We start from the raw sequence: 17991 nt of genomic DNA on the forward strand, positions 1-17991 counted from the left end.
CACAGAGAGTCAGGGGCCCAGAGAGGCAACCAGCAGAGGGCCGGCAGAGACGGGAGGCGGGAAGGGATGCCATGGTCAGAGAGAGCAGGACAGAGATGTGGGAAGAGGGAGATGGCGAGAGGGACAGAAACAAAGAGGGAGAAGGAGTGAGAACCAGGAAGGAGGAGAGAAGGAGTCACCCAGATAAAAGGAGAGACAGCAAGACGAAGAAAGGACAAGAAGGGGAAAGAGAGAGGGAGGGGAAGGGAGGCTGCACAGAGCAAGTGGGCAGGGAGGAAGGAGGGAGGCAGGTGGCCTGGAGAGATGCTGGGGCCTGCTGGGGCCCAGCCCTGCCCTGCCTGGCTCGGCCCAGCCCAGCCCCCAGTGACGGTGCAGCTGCCACACTCGGCCCTTCCATGAGGTCAGTCCTGCCCCGGGGCTCAGGGAAAATAAATGGTGTCCAAGATAAAAGGTCCAAGAAATTATTTGTCTTGTTGTCACATTCTGACTGCACTGGGCAGGGGCCGGAGGGGCATCATCCCAGAAGAGCCCGAGCTGGCAGGCTCAGCAGCCGCAAGTGCAGAACCAGGCCCCCCAGCCCTGGCTGGGAGAAGCAGGAACTGGGGGCGGTGTGGGGTGGGGGTGGTGGGTAGCGCAGGTGCTTTCCCCGAGAGGGCGGAGGACCAGGAGGCCTCACGGCAGCCTCTGCTTTTCCTTCCTGGCAATTTTAAATAAATAATGTGCATGGTGATATTTGCTCAATGTCTGTCTCTGCCAGCTGCCCCCTGAGCTCTGGGAGGGTAGAGTCATGGCTGCTTTGCTTTACTGCTGAGGTCTTTGGGGGCTTGGGGAGTCAGGGGAGTCAGGGTGTCTCCCTCCTCCCAACCCTCTCTGCAGAGGCAGCCTGAGAATGATGGTTCCAAATACCCTGAGGAAGGCTGGGCATTTCCAGGGTCAAGGGTAGGTCAAAAGAAGCTGTGGCCAAGGTGAATGCCCAGGGCTGAGAGGTGCACAGACTCAAGCTTGGAGCACACACACACACATACACACATACCTGCACACATGCATATATATGCAAATACCTGCATATGTGCACATGCAATGCACACTCACACAAACATGCATACACCTGCACATGCATACATATGCATACATCAGCATGCACACATGCACACAGATGCATACAGGTACACACATGCACAAACACACACATGCCTGCACACACACCTGCACATGCACATACACCTGCACGTGCACACACATGCATATAGGCACACACACGCACAAACATGCACATACCTGCACACATTACACCTGCATATATGCACACACATACATGCACACATCTGCACATGTATACACGTGCACACGTGCATATACCTGCAACATGCACATACATGCATATACCTGCATGCCTGCACACACATGCATACTTGCATCAGGCTGGATTTCAACCACCAGAAGCAGCATCCAAAAAGCATTATCCAGAGGCACCACCCTGGGAGCATCTGAACCTGGGGTGGGTGAGGCAATGGCATGGGGAGCAGCAGCAAAGCGCTTTTTATTCATGTCCTCAAGCACACACTGCTGCATCCCCATCTTACAGATGAAGAAACTGACGCCCAGAAACACTGAGTCACAGACCTAAGGTCACACAGCCAGGACACAGCAGAGCTGGGATTTGGACCTATGGTCTCCGAGGCCGGGAGAAGGTGTCTACAGGTGGAGGGGTTGGCACGTACCATACTTGTCCCCGTCCTCGCCGCGGGCACTGATCCTGCGGCCCAGGACCTGGATGTGTTTCCCGCTGGTCCGGCTGTAGAGCTGGTACAGACGCAGCTGCTTACGGCTCACATCGTCCCGAGCCCGTGTCTGGTTCTCCACGTGGATGCGGAAGTCCACGTTCTCCTCGGCCACCAGCACCTGGGCAGGGATAGCGGAGACAGTGAGCCGCCTGGAACCCCTGGGACCCCTTCCGTAGGAGCCAGCAATGCTCACAGCCAAGAACAGGGGCCTCCTCTGTGCCTACTCTGGGGCACACTCATAACCACCTGTCACCTCCCCATTTTACAGAGGAGGCAACGGAGGCACGGAGAAAGGGAGCAAGTACCTGAGGGGGCCCTGTCAGGGAGTGGCAATGCTAAGAATCGGGCTTATTTGACAACATATCTTGTTATCTTTTCACTACAACCCAGAGTTAAAGCATGCAGGATTGGAATGCCACTTTCTTGTGTGACCTTGGGCATGAGGTTGGTTCTATCCCAGATTCCTTCTCAGTAAAGTGGTACGGCAGAGCCCTGATTACACCCCACGACGGTTTCGAGAATAAAGAAAGCCAACAGGAAACAAAGTACCAAAACCGATATGGAGACCAGAGAGGGATGGGGCATATATAACTGTTTGGGTCCACGGTGGGAGAATCTCCCTTGGGAATGAATGGGCCAGTGCCCAGTGCGGTTTCTTCTCAGGGAGCCGAGGCTCTGGGGGGGTCTCCTCCCACCCCCAAGAACTCTCACTCTCATCCCTACCACCAAGCATATGCCCACATCCTGGGCCCCTATTGGGGAGGCCTCATTTTGCATCCCCATCAAGATCTCCTGCAGCCCTCAAGGTTTAGCTCGTTTCTGTCCGCTTCCTCCGGGAAGCCTTCTCTGCTTAGGCCAACACATATGTTCAGTCTCCTGGTTCACAACCATCGTCCGGCAATGGACCACTTGCACCCACCTCCTCAGCAGCCTCCTGCTTCCCACAGCCTCAAAGCCTTGCATGGTGAGCCCCTGACTGTGTTTCTGCCCTCATCTCCTCCCACTCTCTCCCCTCCAGGTTCTCTGGCTGCCTCACTAAGCCTGTGAACATCCTAAACACACTTCTGCCTCAGGGCCCTTGCACTTGCTGTTCCCTTGGCCTCGATGCTTTTCCCCAGATCTTTATGTTCTGGCCCCTCTACTTCATTCGGGTCTCGGCTCGAATGTCACCTCCTCAGGCAGGCCTTCCTTGACTGCCTTTCTGCGACAGCTCCCACCTCCATCACTTTCCACCCCTTCACCCACCATGCTTTGTTTTTCTTTCCAACCTGACACAGCTTATATTTACCTGTTTATTCTCTCTCCCCCCAACTAGACTGGCAGTGCCATGAAAGTTGGAGCTGTAGCTTGCATGTTTGCTGTTATATCTCCAGCACCTAGTACAGTAGAAACGCAAACATTTCTTGAATGAATGAATGAATGAACAAATGAATTTTGGAAAGACTTGTAGTACTATCCTACCATTTAGGATGTTTAAAGGAGGTTATCCTATGACCCACTAATTGTCTCCCTGTTCCATCCCATCTGAACCATAAAACTGAATGGAGCTCTGGTTCTGTTCTGCACACTCACCAAGTCTAGAGCACAGCGCCAGGCACACGGGAGGCCCTACAGGACCCTGTTCCCCTGAGAGCACGGCCCTGCCCAGCCCACAGTAGAGCCCCTGGAACCTTGGCTGCCCATGCATCTGATTCACCCCTCAACGGTGAGCTCCCACAGGCAGGGAACGTGTCCTCCTCCAGGCCACAGCCCCACACCCACCCGCATCAATGTCCCCAAGCTGACCTGCACATGTGCTCCCACCCCAATGTGGGCCTCCGAGGCCCAATGGCTGGACTGTTTTATTTAACTCTCCCAAGAATCCTCAGGGTAGAAGCATCTTCCCACGTTGCCGATGAGGAAACTGAGGCTCTGAAGCTTACCTGGCAAGGTCAAGGTGTGGGGCAAATGGCAGAGTTAAAGCCAGGCCTTCGTGGCCCCACTGCCCCCGACCTCAGCCCTATTCCTTAGCCCCATCATGCAGGGCCCCGCCTGCCTCCCTGGTGCCAAATACTGTGATGACCAGGAGCGCCAGCCCCAGGTTCAAAACCCAGGGACACCACCCCCTAGCTAAGGGACCTCAGAGGAGTTACTAACTGCCCTGTGCCTCAGTTTCCCCACCTATGAAACAAGGGAGATGATGATGCTGCCTGCCCCAGGGGTTGCTGTGGAGACTAAACACATAAAGCAACATACAAAGTGCTGAGAACAGCAGCTAGCACTGAGTAAGCGCTCACAAAGGGTAACTGCTCGTTTCGTGTCAGGGAGCCCCTATAAGAAGCACTACGTGAAGCCCTGAAAACCAGAAGGCTCTCCACGACCCAAGCCTACCACACCCTCACACAGGCCCAGAGGACAGTTTAGGAAGATGCTATAACTTTGAGGCTCCCAACAACCCCATAATGTGGGAGGGCTCATCGCCTCCATTGAACAGATGCAGAAACGGAGGCTCAGATAAGTTATGTCGGCTGCTCTGAGCCTCCCGGGCTGGTGCAGCGGAGAATGGCCTGCTGGTCCCCAGTGTGTATCCTCTTCTCTCCCACTGTCCCTTGACGGCAGCCCAGACCATCAGTCACAGCCTGGATCTTGTGCCTGGGACTCTCCTCATTGCACAGCCCGATCCTTGGGGAGGAAAGAGCCCTAGCACCCCTGAGCCCCACACATGGTGGGCATCTGTCTTCAAGACCCCCGCCACAGGCCCCAACATTCCTGTCACCACACCCGGAGGCAGAGGCGGCCTGGCCCTCTCCCTTCCCCAGCCCACCCCTAGGGCAGGCCCCCAGCGTCCCTCCCCACCCTCCACCTCTCCTCCTGCTCACAGGAAACCTTATCGACCAGGGGTCAAACCAATCTCCTAACCCCGGGGCCCCAAGGGGAGCTGCCCTGCCCAGAAGCTAGCCTCCCAGTAATGATTTTCTCCCTGGTCCACCGGACAGAGGCAGCATGGGTGACCCAAGGTCAGCAGGGGCTATTGGGTGGCCCTATCCCAGGAGGTGGAGAGGAGACAATCCATCTTGCCTGGCTCCCACCACGTAAGCCACACTCTGTGGCCAGATCAACCCCGAGGGAGGTAGCGGGGAGTGGCCTCCGATAGGGTCCAGGTCCGTCTTCATGGAAAAGGCTGCAGTAAGCCTGGGCTTCCTGGACCAGCCCCTGGTGGGCTCTGGGCCCTTGCACGGGCCGGACAGTCTGCGCCTTCTGCCTAGCTGACACCTGCCTTCAGGTGCCTCATCCAGAAGCCTTTCCTGCCCCACCCCCAGGCTGGGTTAGGGCCTCCGGGCTCTGCAGGTCCCTGGACAGCAGACAGCTAGTCTGGCTCGTCCCTAGATCTCCTGCCCTGCCCCGTGGTGGCACTCAGCAAACGTGTGTCAAATGACTGAGGCTCAGAACAGGGACCCTGGATGCCAAGATCAGCCACCCCCACCCCACCCACCCCCCACTGGGCAGAGAAGCAAAGCGCCCTGTGGAGGGATGGCCTGTGATGTTTTTACAGCTACCGACTGCTGAGCGTCCCTCTGTCCCAGGCATTGTACTAAGAAGCGCTGCAGACGCAGCACCTCGTCTAATTCCCTCAGCCACTCCTGGAGAGGGCACTGGTTACAGCCCATTTCACAGATCAGAGCTCTGAGGGCCTCAGAGCTGGAATGAGGGGGGCCGGAGCCCCGGGGTTCCCAGGGTCCACCCCCAGGGCTCACGCAGAGCAGAGCTGCCCCATGGAGCACCCGCTCCTCCAGGCCGTTCCAGAAGAGTCAGAGGTGCTTTCATCCTGGCTATCGCCCCTCCAGGTGCACATCTATCAAAGGCGTTTAAAACCTGCCGTGTGCAAAATATATTAAGTTGTATCAAGTAGTACAACTCTTTTGATCAAAACATTCTATAGAAGCCTAGGTCCTAAACTCTGATATGTATTACCAGAAATGCCAATGAAAGCGGTGTGAACAAAAATGTTCATCAGAGAACTTTTTGCTAAAGTAAAAATTGGATAGGAATAGGAAAATGGTTAGATACATTATGGTATCTGGTGAATAGTTATTCAGACAATCAGCGTTTTTTTTTTAAACTATCTATGGGCACTGCCCCAATTTAAATGTATCACTTCTGAAGTTTGTGTCCTTATTACAAAAAAAAAAATCTGCCATTGCTCAAAAATGTGCTATGACTTTTTGCAAGACTGATCGGTTTTTTATGATACTAAATTCTGAAATTCTTGGAAATTTTTTATCTTTTTGTTATTCAGCTATAATTTAATTTCTCTGTAGTCAAAGAACAAATACCATATCATTTTATTTCAATCATTTGAAATTTACTGAGATGTACTTTAAAATCAGAATAACGTCTGATCTGGTAAATACCACAGACAAACAAAAAACCTGCTGTGTGAAAAAAATCAAATTGCTGTCACTCTGGCAAGGCAGGTGAAAGGGCTGGCCCATAAAGCATGCCTCCTCGGCAGAAGGGAAGAGGCCTTTTGTCTCTGGGGCTTCCCCACCACCACCACCGCATATGCACGAACTATCTTTGGGTCGAGCAGCTTTTCCCACAGTGGGGAGGTCCACGGTGGGGTTCCCCTGCAGCCTGACAGAGGCCCCCAACACCCCCAGCCACCCACCCATCCAGCCCCAGCCCCTGCCCAGGGCTTTAGTCCTGGTGGAAATATTCACCGCCCCTCCCCAAGCCTGGGACTGCCCAGGGGCAAGGGGAGGTTCAAAACTCTCCCTGGTCTGCCAGGGCGGGGACAAGTTGCCCCGTGGGTCCGAGCAGACTCCGCCTACAATCTCAGCCTCTTTAGGGTGCGCCTCTAACGCACACCGCAAGGCCCCTTCCCTGCTTGAAACCCCTCCCCAGCAACCCCACCACCCAGAGGATAACACCCCAGCACCGTCCTTTACCATCAGCCCGTCTGCCTTGCAAGCTCCCCTCTCAGGCACTTCGGAGGGAACTTGCTATGCAGGGATGTTATGCATTGAACTGTGTCCCCCCAAAATATAAGTGAAGCTCCTACCCCCCCCCTCCACAGCTCAGAATGTGACTTTACTTGGAAATAGGGTCATTGCAGATGGAACGAGTTAAAATGAGGTCAAACTGAATTAGGATGAGCCCTAGAACCACTGTGGCCGGGTGTCTGTAAAAGAAGAGGGAAACTTGGACACAGGGACAGACAGACACAAGAGAGAAGACGGCCACGTGAAGACAGAGGTGAGGCTGCAGTGATGTCGCGGCAAGTGAAGGAACGCCAAGGAGTGCTTGTCGACCACCGGAAGCAGGAAGAGGCAAGGATGGGGTTTCCCCAACAGGGCTCAGAGGGAGCAGGGCCTGGCAGTCACCTTGACTTCTAAACCCTAGAGCTGTGAGAGAATAAACTACAGTTGTTTGAAGCCACCCGGTTTGTGGTAATTTGTTACGGCAGCCACAGAAAACTAACACAGATGCAAAGGGCCTGGTGAGCCCCCAACCCGGGGGCAGCTTCCAGACATCCCTCCAGGTAGCCTCCTCCCACCGGGGCCTCCAACAGCCACTGTCATCCCCTCCTGCTCTACAATTTCAGCCTCACAGACCCACTCATGACTCGGAAAGGCATGTTTGTGGGGTCTCCTATTTGTTTCCGGGCCACATTTCCATCTCCCCCAGACACAGGACAGCTCACCTATGTATAGTCAATACGTAAACACACACACCACATTCAACAACACAATAACTAGCACTTAATGACCTTATGCATGATCTGGCTCCAACTTATTTAACTTCTTTACGCCTCAGCTATATCGCATGAGCAAAACAAGGATTGTTTATGACATTTATCTCTGAAAAAGATTATATTACTTTACAAGTACTTTATAGTACTTTTCTCTCTTTTTGTGTGTGTGGGTTTTGTTTCGATCTCTCAGCACTTGTTTAACACTTCCCCTGTGCTAAGAACCAGTTGGGGTCATTATCCCACACAATCCCCAGAACAACCCTATGAGTTGGTACGATTATTATCCCCATTTTACAGATGAAGAGACTGAGACTTGGAGAGATTAAATCATACGTGTCCAAGTCACAGAACTGGAGAGCCAAGGAATCAAGACTCAAACTCAGTTTCCCCTCGTTCTAGAACCCAAGCTTGCCACCATTCACCCTCACCTACATCCAGTCTCCCTTCTCTCCCTCACCTACCTCCCTCTTCCCTATTTCCGGACAGCAATCGGTCTGGCCACTAGTCGTTGGATGGGGAGTGGGGAGTGGAAGGGCTGGGGGTCTCGTGCTCACTCCCCCACCCAACAGAGGAGGAGGAGTCAGGCCATCCTCCCACCCAGGTCCCCGCTCCTTGAGACGTCCTGCGAGCCGTGCCCCCGTCCCCAAGCAGCCTGCCCACATGGGATGGTCTCCCCATCCAGGGGGCAGCCCACAGACTTCCAGCCACACTGGCAGCAGCACCAGGCTGCCAAGCCAAGGGCCTTCAGAGCTCCTCCAATTCTGGACTAAAGTCTGAGACCAGCACCCCCCACCAGGGGTGGGCCCTGGTAAAGTCAGCCCCCCTCTCCACCCCGCAAGAAGTCAGTTTCCCAAACTCTTCCTCGAGAGCTGGCTGGACGCAGGCCCGGGAGCTGCTGCTAGCCACATGCGGGACACTGATTACGTGCTTCAACTTGGCGGGCCTGGGCTGGGGGACCTGATCAGCCCCTGGGGAGGGTGGTGGGCACGGGCGACAGCGCCCTCCGCAGCCCCCCGGGCCTGGGAAAGTGAGGCCGGAGGCAGGCCCCATTTCCTCACCCAAAATACCACTGTTAGGGGAGGCTTGCCGGAGGGAACCGCCTTTTCCCCACCCCCTTATCTTGCCCGGACACTCCCCGTTGCCAGTGCAACTCCCATCACCACCAGTGCGCATACATTGTTGCCAGACACCGTTACCGGAGCAACTCTCGCCCCTTTTCAATCAACCTCCTCGCCCTCTCAGAACCAATCCAAGCCTTTAACCTCTACAGCTACCCCGCCCTCTAAACGCCCGATATAAGCTTGTACTCTCCCCTAATAAACTCTCTTGGCTTCTTCACCCTAAAAGAACCGTGTCCCGCCTGTTCCTTTCTCGCCGCCCTCCATACTTTGCACGCCACCCCGCCGGGGACCTGGCCAAGTCCCCCGCCTCGCCTTCGCCTCCGGGAAAGAGCCCCCGCTGCCGGTACCCTCCGAGCAATCCTGGGAGCCTAGGATTTAGCAACCGGCCGCCACCCCCCCCCCCCAGACGAATCAACTGTGACCGCAGCCACAGGGCTCTGAGGGTTTTCATTATTATTGAGGGTGAAGCCAACATTGGCTCCCATGTACTAGGCCCTGCTCTGTGCCAGGCCCCTACTCCTTCCTCCTCACACAGCCTGCGCAGGTTGGAACTGTGACTACCCCCATGTTAGGAAGTGGAGACATGAAGAGGCCAAGGACCTTGCTCAAGTTGTATAGGAAGCGGCAGAGGCAGAATTTGAACCCATCTCTGGCTGCGAAACACCTGTCTTTCCCCTAGCTGGCACCCCTTGATAGAAAGAGGCAGTGGAAGACCAGGCCCACCCTGCACCCAACTCAGCCAGGACAGAGAATGACACCACAAAGGGCCTTCCCCACCCCCAGCCTGTCCATTAAGCTCCCAGGGCTATCAATGTATTGATTGGCAGGACTGAGCAAAAGCATGGGGATGGGGGGGGTGGGCACGGAGCCTCAGCTGCCCCATCCCCATACATCAGCCTTCTCTGTATAGATCGTCGATATGGGTGCCCCTGTGGCTGGTCAATCCTGGAGCCAGCCTGGGGGTGGGGGAGCAGGACCCCAAAAGGCCCATGCCCTCACTTTTCCCTCCTTTCCCCTTCCCTCCAAACTTCATTTCAATTCCATCTCCCTTAAAACCTTTTTGGGATGGAGACAGTGATGCCTAGGAGATAATAAACAAGCCCTTTATTCTGGTATTCAATGCCCACCACAATGGGGGCTCTGCCCACTTTTCTGACCTGGTCTTTTCCATCACCCCCATTCCCGAACGTGATGCTCCAGCCACCCAACAGATTGGGGTGCCCTGAGCACACCAGGCTGCTCCCTGCTTCATTGTAGAGCTGTTCTGTGTGCCTGCAGTGGCTTTTACATATACACCCACGCTAACACAAACCCTGACACACATATGCATTCACACACACACACACACACACACTTGCAAACATTCACACATACACAGTGTCCTCTTCGCCTGGCTTGCTCCTATTTCAAGATTGAAACTGGGCATCTTCCCTGGCCACAACCTCTTGCCCAGAGTCTGGTTTCAGAGCCCTTCATTGCGCACCTGCTGTACCTCGAGCCCCTGTCCTCCAGCAGGTATCCTTCAGACATCTGTCAGGTCTCTGAGGACTAAACTCGGTCCTGAGCTCCTGCAACCCAGTGCCCAACACCAGGGAATATGGAGGGGGGGGCACTCAGTCCAGGTACCTGGCCCCAGAGGACCTCTTCTGCCAACCGCTGCACTCCCTGAGCCAACACGCACCCGGCATGCCAGGTTCTGTGCCAGGTGCAGAGGGCCTGCGGGATGGGTCCAACCTCCCCCTGATTTCCAAGAACCTTTGAGCTGGTGGACAAGGGGGACTTAAGACACACTAGAGGAAATGCAGAAGATGCTGCTCCACTGTTCTGAGCGCTCCCCGGGGCAGGGGCTGCAGTTCACCTTTCCAGCAACCCCCAGAGGGAAGTTTGAGGATGAACTGCTGAGAGGTCACGCCCCATGCCCAATCACACAGCCACCAGGCAGCCAGGGCGCGGTGGGAGCCTGGTGGTTTGGATCCTGAGCCTGTGCTCCTATCTGTCCCTCTGGGAGTCCCAGCAGAGAACACACTGGGTCACAGGATGGGGACAAAGTACTATGGGATTCCAAGGCAGACTTCGGGATGGAGTGACAGAGGGTGGTAGATAAAGCTGCCCCAAGTCTGCCATCTCTATAAGCAGGAACACTTTGAGAAAAAAAGCTGAAGCCTTAGATGGCTTATCCATTCCCCCTCAAAACCTAGTCCAGGACCAGACATTCAGCAGATGTCCCATAAATGTTTGCTGGTTGCTAAGGAGGAGCAGCACCATTATTGAGTGCCTACCGCCTACCAGACCCAGGGACATGGCCTCAATTATTCCCCCCAACAGGCCTGGGGAGTGGTATTATTAGGCCTATTTCAAACACGAAGAAGAATCAGAGCCTCAGAGAGGTTAGGAAACTTGACTAAGGTCACACAGCCTGGGAGTGGTGGAATGTGGATTAAATGCAGACTCAAGTCGAAAGCCTGTGTTCCCCAGTCAGCCTGGAGGAGGCCTGATGTCCTGTGACCCAAGAAACGTGGCCTTCCTAGCTTTCTCCACACCCTGCAGCATGTAACATACCTGGCACACATATAAGCATATACTTTATTGAGCGCTTTTTACTATTACTCAATTACTTCTTAAGAATAAACACTGTGGTAGGTACTTGGTATGCATTATCCCATTTAGTCCTCACAATTGCTGTTAGGAAGTAGGTACTTTCCATTACCCCATTTTACAGATGACAAAAACCGAGGGGCACAGGATTGAAGGTTAAGGAAATTGCTTAACAGCTGGTGAGCAGCATGGCTAAGATGCAAACCCAGATCTCTTCTATGCCAAGGCTCATGCATTTAAGGCCGCAGAAGCCACCTAAATCAACTTACTGATAAGCAGCTGGGTAAACGGAGGCACGGGGCGAGAAGTCCCACAGTGAGTCAGTGATGGAGCCTGAGAGCTGTCTGCGGTGTGGTCCACAGGAGGCTTGTCCTTGGCCCTGTCCTTGGCATGGCAGCACTTTAAATGGGCCTAAGACCTTATGCCACTTAGATATCTGAGCAAATGAAGCCCAATCATCTCCCAGCTCCTACCAGGAAGCCTGACTAAAGCCAAAGGGGCCTACCTATGTGTGAACATTGTGATGTTCCAGAATAAATCCCCATACTCAGGCCCAAACCGTGGGCAGCAGGCCGACGTCCCTTCTAGGGCTGGATGGCTCTCCCCAGACCCTGGCTGCACCGCCTGGGCCCTTGGCACTGCCCTTCCCCTGGGTCCTTGTCAGTGGAAGGCAGCAAGAAAATACGGCACACACACAGGTTCATCAGACCAGCACTTGCCCTCTTTCCAGACACCCTCTTTCCAGAGACCAGGAAGTGGCAGTCCATAGCCAGGGGGTGAGAGTGAGGAAAACTTCCCAGAGCAAGAGGCATGGAAGGTAGGTCTAGAAAAGTAAACAAGAGTTCACCCAGCAGACCAGACAGGAGAAGAGACTGAAGGCTTAGCAGTGTCTGCAGTTTTAGTGAGCAGGGCAAGGGTGGAGGGGAGGGAGTAGTTGAGGCTGGAGAGGCCAGCTCACAAAGGCTGTCATGTCCGAGGCCCCTGGGTGGAAGGACCCCAATCCTGAGACAGTGGAATAGTAGTAACAGCATAACGACAACAGGTGGCCTCTAGTTAGTGTTCACTCTCTGCTGGGCCCTAAACTACACACTTACAACCTGCCTAGCAAACTTAGAAAGTGGAGACTGTTTTTATCCCATTTTATATTTGAAGAAGCTAAGGCCCAGACAGGTTAAGTAACTTGCCCAAGGTCACACAGCAACCACGTGGCAGAGTGAACAGTGACCATCTGAATTAGGCAGTGGACTCCAGAGCTCTCGTATTGCCTTTTAATAAGCCTGGGTACTATAGCTGGGAACACTCAGAGTTGAATCCCAGCTCTGCCTCTCTCTGTGTGTCCCAAAGCAGGTTACTTCATTTCTGAGCCTCACTTTCTCCACCTGCAGAATGGGGAAAGTAACCCCTAATTTCAGGCCGATTGTGATGCTTAGCTCCATGACCCAATGAGCACTCCCTACATGGCAGCTGCCACGAAGACTGCTGATGGTGTTTGTCTCAGGAGCTGCACCCAGACTCTACACCCACAGCTTTCCTGCCAGAGGACTAGCTTAGAACCAAAAGGTCCTGCTAAGGAACTCCCTGTCCCCCTCCAGTCTCCCTAAGAGGCCTGATGTGCTGGCTGAGCTGTTCCCCCAACATGGCCCAAGCAGGTTGACACTGGCCGTGTCAATGACAAGAAATTTTTAAAGTCCACCTCCTTATCTCGCAGAGAGTGACACTCCTGGGCTAAAAGAATGCTGGCAGGCATCAATGTAATGCTATTGAAAGAGGAGGTCAGTTTTAATACAGGGCTGTTATCTGCCTTTCTCCCTTTTTTTAGCATATTATTCATCACAGCTTTTAAAATATAAATGAGAATGCTACAATTTACAGTAAGGTTTGTAATACCATGTCATAAATTAAAATCCTTGTCATAAAGCTAAAAAAAAAAAAAACAAACGCTGGCAGGGCACCTCACTCCCGTTTCACATTGGAAGAGAATCTTCCATGGGCAGTTATGATGGACCCTCACACCTCACCCCCCCAAACTTCCACCCCCAACTCTAGAACACTTTCAGATCAGCACATTCCAGCAAATCCGAACCTGCAGACTCCCAGCCAAATACCCTCAACCCCAGAGACACCTACCTGGGCTCTGATCACCCATCCCCCTACCAACACCATGGCCATCCAACAAGGATCTCTCACTGCCAACCCCAACTCGCCTCTTGAGCTCAGTTTTCCCACCTGACATATCCCTTCTGAAAAAGTTAGTTTGTCGTGGTAGAAAAATTCAAGATTTTGAATTCAGAGTCCTGGGGCTTAGTCATGGCGTGGAATAAGTCCCTTCCCAGCTCCATGCCTCAGTTCCTCCATCTGTGAAATAGGAAAGTTACCCTCTCTCCCAAGGCTCTCTGCAGAACGGTGAGAAGAACAAAAACAAGCTTCCTGATTTGAACAAAAAAAAAAGCTTTGAAATTCTTACAAGCAGAACTTTCTTTTTACCTTGGGCAAGTCACTCCTCCCAAACCTCCGTTTCCTCCTCTGTTAAATGGGAGGGGATGCACCGCCCTCACTATACTTGCAGGGGGCGGGGTGGAGTGGGCATGCTTAAACCAACTCCTGTTCACTCTCTTCTTCTTAACTGGGAGCTCCTTGAGGCCAGGCACTGATTAGGTCTTTTTCTCACCGCCAACAAGAAGCAGGCTCCTGGTCCAGATCACCTGACTGAATGGACAGACGGATGAGGCTGTTGCTTTAAGAAATTACAAGTTCCAGCCAATTAGGGCGGCTTCCCAAAGCTCACGCTCTCCGGGTTTCCCCCATCCTAGCCAGCTTAATGGGACGACGATCTCCTGGAGGAGGCTGGGTGTGGGGGAGCTCAGGCCGAGAGGACAGGGGGCGTGGACGGGAACTTCCCAACTTGAGCACCTCGTTTGGCGAGGGAGGAAGCGGCGCTGCGGGAGGGCCCGGGGGCCGGCGGCAGCCCCCTCCCCCTGCCCCGGCCCGCCTCTCGCCCGGCCTGTCTGGGGAGAGCCGGGCCCTGGCCCAGCCTGGCGGCGGGAACAATGTCAAGCAGGTGCCGGCCCAAGCTGCGTGAAAAGCCCAGCCCGGTGTCATTGTCAGAGCTCAGCCAAGTGCAGAAAAGCAATTTACTGGTCACGCCGCATGCTCCCCGCGGAAATTTTTAAAATTCTTCCGATTCGAGCTTATCCGCGGTGTCCCAAGCCTTGTGGAGAGGAGATTTTATTAAATTCCCAGCTTCCCGCTTCCTGGGGTGGCCGGCCAGTGAGGGCGGAGCTCACCCCGTGGAGGGGGCAGGGCAGTGTCTGGCATTGAATGTGCTCAGGGAAACGTGGCTGGGGGCGGAGGGGCCCCTTCTGGGCCTGGGGGCTGAGGGAGGGAAAGGGGAGGTGCCCCTAACCTCATTGATAAGACTGGATCAGTTCCCCCAAAACATGGAGGTGGGGGAGGGAGGGCTTAGGTGTATCCATTTCCCAGCAAAGCTATATGCCTTTCTAGGCATATGAGAATTTGCAAAGCTTCTTCCATCCCTAACATCTCTCTCTTCAGCCTCACAGCCACCACACCACAAACAAGGAAACTAAGACTCCTAGCAGCTGCTCTCCTGGAGTCCAGGCCTATTCTCAGTTCTGCCACCAATGCCACCCCATCTTTCTCTGTGGAGTGCACATGGGGACATGAGCCTGCCAATCTTGCCAATAATCCCCTAGGGTAGCATTTCTTTCAGGGATCCTGCGTGCTTTTGATAATCTGTGGGGAGCCAAGAAACCCCTCCCAGATACAAGCCCACCTAGGCACCATTTTGCATAAAATGTTTCAGGAATACCCACCCACCCCCTATAACCTCATACTTAGATACCTAGGGGTCCACAGACCACAGGTTCAAAACATCAGTCCTATGGCAGTTTGGGATGGGGAAAGGCTGAGAGGGACAAAGGGGCAAGGACAGGGGAAGGGACAGGTGGGGGAGGAGGCCAGGAGGTTGCTGTGCCCTCACCTGCTTGGCAGCTGCCTCTGAGCCTGACCCAGGCAGACCACCCAACTCTCCCCCAAGGGGCTGGCTCTAGCTCCGGCCAAGAAGTGGAGGTGGAATGAAGAATCAGGGATCCCTCCCTCACACTCCACCAGAGAACACAAAGATCACACAGCAGCCCCTCCTGGGCCCCACTTCAAGAAGAACCCAGGGGGTGCCGCAAGATCCACCTGCTCATCTTGTCACCCCTTCACCCCCACCCCCAGGCTCAGCACTCAAGAGATGAGCTCTCTCACCCAGGTCAGACAAGCAGACACCCTGGAGTGACCCGGAGCCTGCCCTCTGCTTGGGGACTCAGCTGCAGACCAGGCAGGCCATGCCTGGCACTGGCCTCTCTCTGACACCAGCCGTTCTCCCCACCTCCCACCCTCATCACCACACAGGGTCACATCTGCTTTGGCAAACAGCCAGTCTTAAGTTACTGACTCCAGTTGTATTGATTCAAGGAGTCACTGGGGATCCCAGCCTACCCGAAAGAAGGAAAGAATCCATCAGTTTGTCCATCCATCCATCCATCCTTCCATCCCACAGCCCACAATTGGCTGCCCCAGTGAAATGTCCATCATGATGACAAATGATCCTCCTACATGAGTGGGAAAGGAGACAAACAGATCCCACCACCACCACCCACCACTGCAAGAGGCTGCTGAGTTTCATTCACAATCAACCCATGTAACACCCCTGCTCAAGGGTCTCTATGGGCATATGCAGATCCAGCAGGCAAAAACCTCCTAAGCATTCTCTTTCCTAACCCCGGGAGGACACCTGCCTTCAACTGAGAGAAGGATGAGACAGATAATCCTCTTTTGTCTTGAGTCCTGCTCCACCAAGGGACCCTCCCTTGCAGCTCTAGGTGGGTGGGGGGTTCGGGCAGCTGGCCCTTCCTATTCCCTTTGCCTGTCACTCCCCAACCACCCCCACCCCCGAGCTGAGGCAGTTCTGGTCTGGTTCTAATCGGGGATGAAGTCGGCTCCCTCTTTCCCTCCCTCTCTCCCTCCCCCTGTCCTTTTTCCTTCATTTCCACGGCTTTGGAAGCCAGAGCGTTCCAACTGTCTGCGTGCCAAGACCTTCCCGAGTCTGAAAGCTGCTGAAGTAACAGATCAGATTTTAGCAAGTGCTTTCCAGGCTGAGCGCCAAGCCCTCTTCTGATTCACGGAGAGCGAGCTAGCGGGGAGCGAGGCGGGTAACCAGCCGAGGGCTGCATCACCTTGGGTGAGGGCGTGCGGAGCGCGGCCCGTCCTGGAGCGGCCTCGAGGGCAATGGCCCCTCGCTTGGCTCCGTCCTGTCGCTTCGCGTCCCCCTCGTTCCGCTTTTACCTCTCTCCTTCTCCCTCTCTGTCAATGCTGCAAACGCCTTTGAAACCACAGAGTAGTTTACAACTGAAGCTTTCTCCCTGGACTCGAAATCCACTCGGCTGAAAGGAGCCTTTTTGTTTGGAAGAGCGAGAGACGATGTTAAGGGACGGCTGGCGGAGAAAAACCCTAGGTTCCAACTCCTCACTGGCTGTGAACAAGGGGCTTGGGACCCGGCACACTGCTGCGGCTGGCTGAGCCTGCCTGCTCTAGGGATCTTCAGCCAGCCGAGGCCGAGCGAGGCCGCGAGAGCCCACGCTGGCCTGTGTCCTCCCGGCGGAGCCCCTTTGCCCTTGGTGGGTCCCCGGCCGGCGCAGGGCGCGCGCGGAGCCGCCCTTCTGCGCCCTGGGAACAGGTGCACTGGGCTCGGCGCCCAGGAGGGGTGGGGCACAGGGATGAGGCGCGGCCCAAAGGAGGGGGGTCCGCATCTACTGCGAGACAGGGGCGGGAGGGAGGCCAGAGGCAGGAGCCCACGTACCTGTACCTGGAAGCACAGCAGCAGGAAGTGTAAACACCTGCGGGAGAGAGATGAAGAGGCGGTCAGTAGGACTTGAGAGAGGGGGGCGCGCGGAGACAGAGACGCAGTCGGAAAGTCAGATGAACGGACCGGCGGGCAGACAGAGCCACAGGCACATAGACGGCCAGACAGGGCGGGCAGCCCCGCGCACGGGCACTTACAGGCAAGTGCAGGCGGAGGGCGCTGAATACATCGCTGGGAGGGGGGGAGGCGGCGGCTCCTAGCCCAGCCTGCACATGTCCGCTCCGCGCGGCCAGGACCGGGCGCCTCCGCCGCCGCCGCCGCCGCCGCCGCCGCTGCTGCTGCTCCCTCCTCGCCGGCTGCTGCTGCAGACTCTGCTGCTCCGGGGCGCTCCGCGGCGCGCCCTGCGGCATCAGCGCCCCGCGCGGCTCCTCCCGAGCGCTGCGCCCTCCGGGCTGGCGCGGGGGCTGCGGGGTGGCCGCCTCTGGGCAGGGGGCACCCGACCGGTGCAGGAAAGCTTGTTCACTGCCGGCCGTCCGGGCGTCCGCGGGAGGCTGGCTGCCTATCTCACTCCTGGGGCAGCATTCGAGTCGGGGCTGAAGCAGGGGCGCTCTCACCCGCCGGGACACAGAGCTGCGCGGGGCCAGGGGTCAGAGCTCCGGCGCCGGGGCGCGCGGCTGCAGCGCGAACGCGTCACGGCCGCTCCGTCTGGGCGCCCGCCGGCTCATGTCTCCTCCTCCGCGTCTCTCCGGCCGTGCGCATCGCCGCCTCCCACCGCTGGCGGCAGCCGGGGCGTTTTCTACGCGCGGGCGGCGAGGGGGCGGGGGGCCGGGGGCGGGCCCGGGCCCGAGCCGGCACAATGAGGATGCGGGGTCCGGGGACTCCCCCCTC

General features: G+C 55.6%; 1 protein-coding gene across 1 annotated transcript in view; it reads right to left on the minus strand.

The window, feature by feature from the left end:
* Positions 1 to 17332, minus strand: part of FGF18 (fibroblast growth factor 18) — a 35212-nt gene extending 17880 nt beyond the window's left edge. The window contains exons 1-3 of the mRNA XM_037799560.1: positions 17301 to 17332; positions 17101 to 17137; positions 1722 to 1902 (exon numbers count right to left, since the gene is read on the minus strand). Of these exons, the coding sequence (XP_037655488.1) occupies positions 1722 to 1902; positions 17101 to 17137; positions 17301 to 17332 (250 nt within the window). The remainder of the gene's footprint in view (positions 1 to 1721; positions 1903 to 17100; positions 17138 to 17300) is intronic.
* Positions 17333 to 17991: the final 659 nt, after the last annotated feature.

This window comes from Choloepus didactylus, chromosome 11 (assembly GCF_015220235.1).
Source record: "Choloepus didactylus isolate mChoDid1 chromosome 11, mChoDid1.pri, whole genome shotgun sequence".
Lineage (NCBI taxonomy): Eukaryota > Metazoa > Chordata > Mammalia > Pilosa > Megalonychidae > Choloepus > Choloepus didactylus.